Raw genomic sequence first — 5,200 nt, forward strand, 5'->3', positions numbered from 1 at the left:
TGTATGTATAATATGGCACAATTATTACAGCAAGTTTTATAAACACTGCTCATTATCCCAGACTGAACAACCATTTGCTTTTGATAAATCAAAGTTTTTCACAGATTGTAAATTTGACCAGATGGTGCTAGACAGGGATCCTAGGAGATCAACCAAAAGGTATTACAATTCATTCATTGAGAAAAATGAATGGCTTTGCCAAATTTCATGACAATCCCTTTGATAGTAGTTATCATATTTCAGTTTGGACCAAAGTGTTGGGTTGAATGACCAACAATGACCAACGTCCCTACTAGGGCTTGGTGTTGTTAAAAAACATTCAATATCAGTACTGATACCAATACCTTGACTTTGATACCGATTGATTTTTTTGATACCGATTGATTTGACAAAAATAAATTATAATGTTACGCCAAGGCGTAATGGCACAAACCTTTTTATTTATTTTTCAGCTGCTACTCCGTGAGCCCAGTCTCTCTGTGTAACATAGACTTTTTCCTGTGTGTCTCTATGATTTATGACGTTAGACAGCCAATCATAAACATTATTTGATTTTGGTAGAAGCATGCTGCATACGTATTGGCTCACTGACGCTGCTGAGATTTACTCCTTAGGTACTGCAATTTGGTGCTGAATGAAGAGGCATTTTTTTCATACTCGGTACCAGGCAATTTGTTCGGTGCCAAAAAAGTTTTGAATTCGGTAGCCTGTTTTACCTGCAAACCGAAAAATCAGTGCTAAGCAGGAGTGGCTGAGTTGACTGCCTGTGTGTTTATGATGTAGCCTTTATTGTTTTATTTACTGTAACACAGTAAATCTTCCCCTCTGCCACAGGGCTTGTCTTCGCTAGAACATGGACTAAAATTAATGAGGAACCAGCTACCTCATCACATTCATCACGACGGTGGAAATATACACGCTAGCTTCACCCTGATATGGCATCTTCCCCCGGGCTGGTTGCTAACACGTTACCACAGCTTCAGCTACAGGAGGTGGACTCCAGCAAATCTTCTGAGCGGCCAAGCTCCCCTGGACTCCTGCCCTCCGTATACAGCCCTCCTCTGGGCATGGACAGCCACCCCGTCTGCATCCCCTCTCCGTATGCGGACAGTAGCCACGAGTACAACCATGGCCACGGACCTCTGACCTTCTACGGCCCGTCCGTGCTGAGCTACGCTAGGCCGCCTGTCACTAACAGCCCATCGTCTCTGTGCCCCTCCCTCAGCCCGTCAGCCTTCTGGCCCTCCCAAAGCCACCCGAACATTCCTTCACTGGCTCTGCGCTGCTCTCAGCCACTTGTCTACAATGAACCCAGCCCACATACAGCCTGGCTGGAGCCCAAAACTCACAGCATCAGCGCCAACAGGTAGGTGTCCTGACACTGATCCATGGATGGACAGAGCATAGCAATAATAACAGCTGATAGAGTTTTAGGGTAAAATATTCAGATGTGGTTTGTGGTATGTGGTGTGGCAAAAGTTCATGAATTCTGCTGATGTGTGTTTTTGGACGGTGATTAGTTCCCTGAACCTCTTTTTAATATCTTTGCCACAGAACAGGGGTCTCATTTATAAAACTGTGTTTAAAATTGTACCCACAGCCAAAAGCCAAAAATGGCATACGGCAAAATAAAAAATCTGATTTATAAAACTGTGCGTACACACATCTGTAAGCAGCGTTCCCTTTATAAATCAGAGATTACCCACGAGTGTGCATACGTGAATCAGCCTGTTATCCCCTCCTGTACACACCCATTTTGAACCATACATAGTCAATGCAAAGCACCTCATGAAGGAGGAGCAGTATGTTAATGACCCTGGCAGTTGTTCTTTTGTTACGCCAAATCATGACGACTGGCACAACTTCTCAGACGCTAGGACATTGCTGCAAATTGAAATATAATTTTGGCCTACTCTCACACAGTGTAGGTAAACCTGATGAAACTACCTATATTAATAATACCGTCCAACACGGTAGGTGTTACGGCACACGGGGACAGCTTTGATATACCAGACCTATGTGATATGATTCAACAGAACTATATATAATATCCAAACAAGCCTTAGTTATAAAGGTGAAGATTATACTGTATATAATATTTATATAAAACACTTAGCTGTCTGCCATTTCCCTCAGGAAACAGCTGGTTGCCCACAGAGTAGCGAGGACCTGTATTTGGACCGGGATGGCATGGTTCCGGCGCGTTGTCCTCTCTACTGGACCCAATTCAGTAAATAGATCCAAGCGCAGCTTTAGGGAATCTAAATCAGCATATTAGCCAGTCATCGTCATGGTCCCTGAAGTCTCTTTCCCTCCGGATTCTTCCATTGGCGTAGTTCTCCTGCAGGGCCAGCAGTGTCATCATGCACGGGAGGGTCACCACAGTATTTACATCTTTAAAACAGTTTGTGAGTGTTCAAAATCACAGCATCAACTACTGGTATCCCCCACCCCAAGGTACAATCTGATGACGAAAGTCTAAATGTTATGAACCGTATTAAAGTTTGGACCGATAACGAGGACATTAAATGGAACGATTATTTCCAGACTGTCATTTGATGATATATGCATGATATTAAAGACAGATATTCAGTTATTTACTGGGCATATATACAGGGTATATACTTCCTCTTACATTCTGCAGCTATCTAATGCTAGGGTTTTGAGTTGGATTTTACAAGGTGTTCATGGACTTAGTACAAGTGTAAAAAACATTGGTTTAGTGGCCTGATGGTTCTCGCTGAAGTATAGATTTGATTTGCAGAAGTATTTGGCCGAATGTTATTAGTGTTATATGATAGCAGTAATTAACCGGACCGAAGCTCCAAGATTAGGTTATGTTCTGCTTGTGTAGTGATGAATGTAGCCTCCACCTCACGGCAACTTAATACGATTTAGTGTCTGGTGTCTGATATTTAGTGTTGGCAATTGGCTTTGTATTGAATTTCCTCTTAGTAAAATCATAGACATGAAAAAAACAGCCTTACGTAGCGCTTTTTTACAACCTTATTCAACACAACAGTCGCAATGTTCCTGTCAACTATCAGCTTGTGCTCCAGGAACGTGAAGGATGTTGAGTTAGAAGCAGCTAAAAGGGAACCCCGGTTGTAGCCTGTAAACCTTCCCGCCCCTATGGCAGCCAGTCAAAGGCGGCGAGGTGGTGAAGGGACAAAGGGGTGAAGCGGCATATGCTGCAATCACACACACAGTTGTTTGCCGGCCTGAAGCCCGGGCTAGTTGACTCTTACGCACTGAGTCTAGTGGATTGATTACTCTCACCGTTGCTTTAGGATTCATCTATTACTCTGTAGTTATGCTTTATAGTAATCATTAACTGTGCTACCAGTTAATAGTCAAAATGGTACTGGCCGTGGATGCTGGAGATGTATACACCCCATTATGTTTCAATCATAAACCTTGTGAAGTTTTCAGATGCAATTTTCCAGTTGACTGAAATGTGGCTGTGGAGACATTTTTTGGCAAAAAAGAACCCATTGGAAGACTAATGACATGATGGTGGTGAATGACAGGTGAAAATTGTCCAAATGTCAAGTTGTCCCCTGTTTTTCACAGAGTCTGTTTCATCCCGCAGCTCCATCATCGGCTGCAACAAGCTGCTGGGAAAGAGACCAGGGGAGGGAGTGGAAGGCGTGAACTCCTCCCTGTGTTCTTCTGCTGTGGGGAAGGCCGACATGCACTTCTGCGCCGTGTGCCACGACTACGCCTCAGGGTACCACTATGGTGTTTGGTCCTGCGAGGGCTGCAAGGCTTTCTTCAAGAGGAGCATCCAAGGTATCAACTTCTGTCTTTCTGTCCAGGATTTTCTAGAGCGATTCTGAACGCATTTATCTTGTGAAAACACAGTAAATATAAATATAACAAAAAGGTATAAAAAATGTAACACCATATTACAAATTTGATTAATCACGGTCTTTGTGATTAGCTAATTGCTTTCTTTTTCAAATTTCAATTTAAAAACAATTTAGAAGTTCAACCCTAGTCTATTCCTTCTTCCCATCCATCAAAAGCAAATGTGCAGTCTGTCTTTTCTTTATTTCTTAGGACACAACGACTACATCTGCCCCGCCACAAATCAATGCACTATTGACAAGAACCGACGTAAAAGCTGCCAGGCCTGCCGCCTACGTAAATGCTATGAAGTGGGCATGATGAAGTGTGGTAGGTGCTCACCTGTGTCATCTGGGTTTTTGATGTTTTTGTCATCTTACTGCACCAAAAGAAGTTCTGTTAGCACGGAGAGTAAAAATGTTACCTGTGAGTAAAAATAATAATAATAATAATAATAATAATTTGTAAAAATAAATCAGTGTGTTGAATGGTGTCGTAATCTTATGTTACTCACTAATAGCATTAGCTACTTGTCAACCAGCACCTTCACAGTAGGCACCAAAGCACTTTTCCTTTTCGTTCCCCCTACGAGTTGGAAGAGTAATTGTCCATTACTGTAACCATTACCATCATTCTTATGTCTAATTCCAACGAGTTAATGAACCACTGAAACGATTTTGGAAACATTATTTTAAGGTACAAAAAAATCTTTGCGGTTGGATCGATTGATTTTGAAATTAATCAGTATCAATAAATAAGGTATCTGTTGTATAACTGTGTTGCAAAGTGGCATGTAATCAACTACAAAGCAATGCTATGTGGCAGAAAAACGTTGAAGGCTACTATATTTGTATAACTTTTACTGAGGCACTCCCCCTCCTCCCGAATTTGATGTCCAGAAACAGTATATTATATATTCTAAAATGACATATTAATAGACATGTCAGCTATTATTTCTCGGGATAACGATCTGAAAGTCAGGGTCTTTTCCAGGTTTTGCCTCCAAGTTTCGGCAACACAGTAAATTGAAACTGTGTTTCCCAAAAAGTCAACTAGTTTCACAGATTTTAGCCACAGAATTGACAACAGTGTGCTCCAAAACAGTGGAGGTCATATTTTATATTAATAGCAACTAAAGACGCAAACAATAAAACACTTTTTAGAGTAACCAGTAGGGATGAGCGAGTACAGCATTATCTGTATCTGTATCTGTTTACCACATAAATTATCTGTATCCGGATCCGTACTCGGACTGTGCGGGGCCTAAACCGGAAGTGGTCAAATTTAAACCGGAAGTGGGTCAGGCTCTCTTGAAATGTGCGGGGCTTTAACCTGTGCGGGTTATTTAAGC

The 5,200-nt window shown here is 41.8% G+C and overlaps 1 protein-coding gene across 3 annotated transcripts in view; it reads left to right on the forward strand.

The window, feature by feature from the left end:
- Nucleotides 1–5,200, forward strand: part of esr2b (estrogen receptor 2b) — a 46,457-nt gene that overhangs the window by 16,357 nt on the left and 24,900 nt on the right. For all 3 annotated transcript variants that reach the window (XM_034859357.1, XM_034859358.1, XM_034859359.1), the window contains 3 exons: nt 835–1,366; nt 3,593–3,792; nt 4,063–4,179. In XM_034859357.1, the coding sequence (XP_034715248.1) occupies nt 936–1,366; nt 3,593–3,792; nt 4,063–4,179 (748 nt within the window). In that variant the 5' untranslated portion in view covers nt 835–935. The remainder of the gene's footprint in view (nt 1–834; nt 1,367–3,592; nt 3,793–4,062; nt 4,180–5,200) is intronic.

Source organism: Etheostoma cragini, chromosome 20 (genome assembly GCF_013103735.1).
Source record: "Etheostoma cragini isolate CJK2018 chromosome 20, CSU_Ecrag_1.0, whole genome shotgun sequence".
Lineage (NCBI taxonomy): Eukaryota > Metazoa > Chordata > Actinopteri > Perciformes > Percidae > Etheostoma > Etheostoma cragini.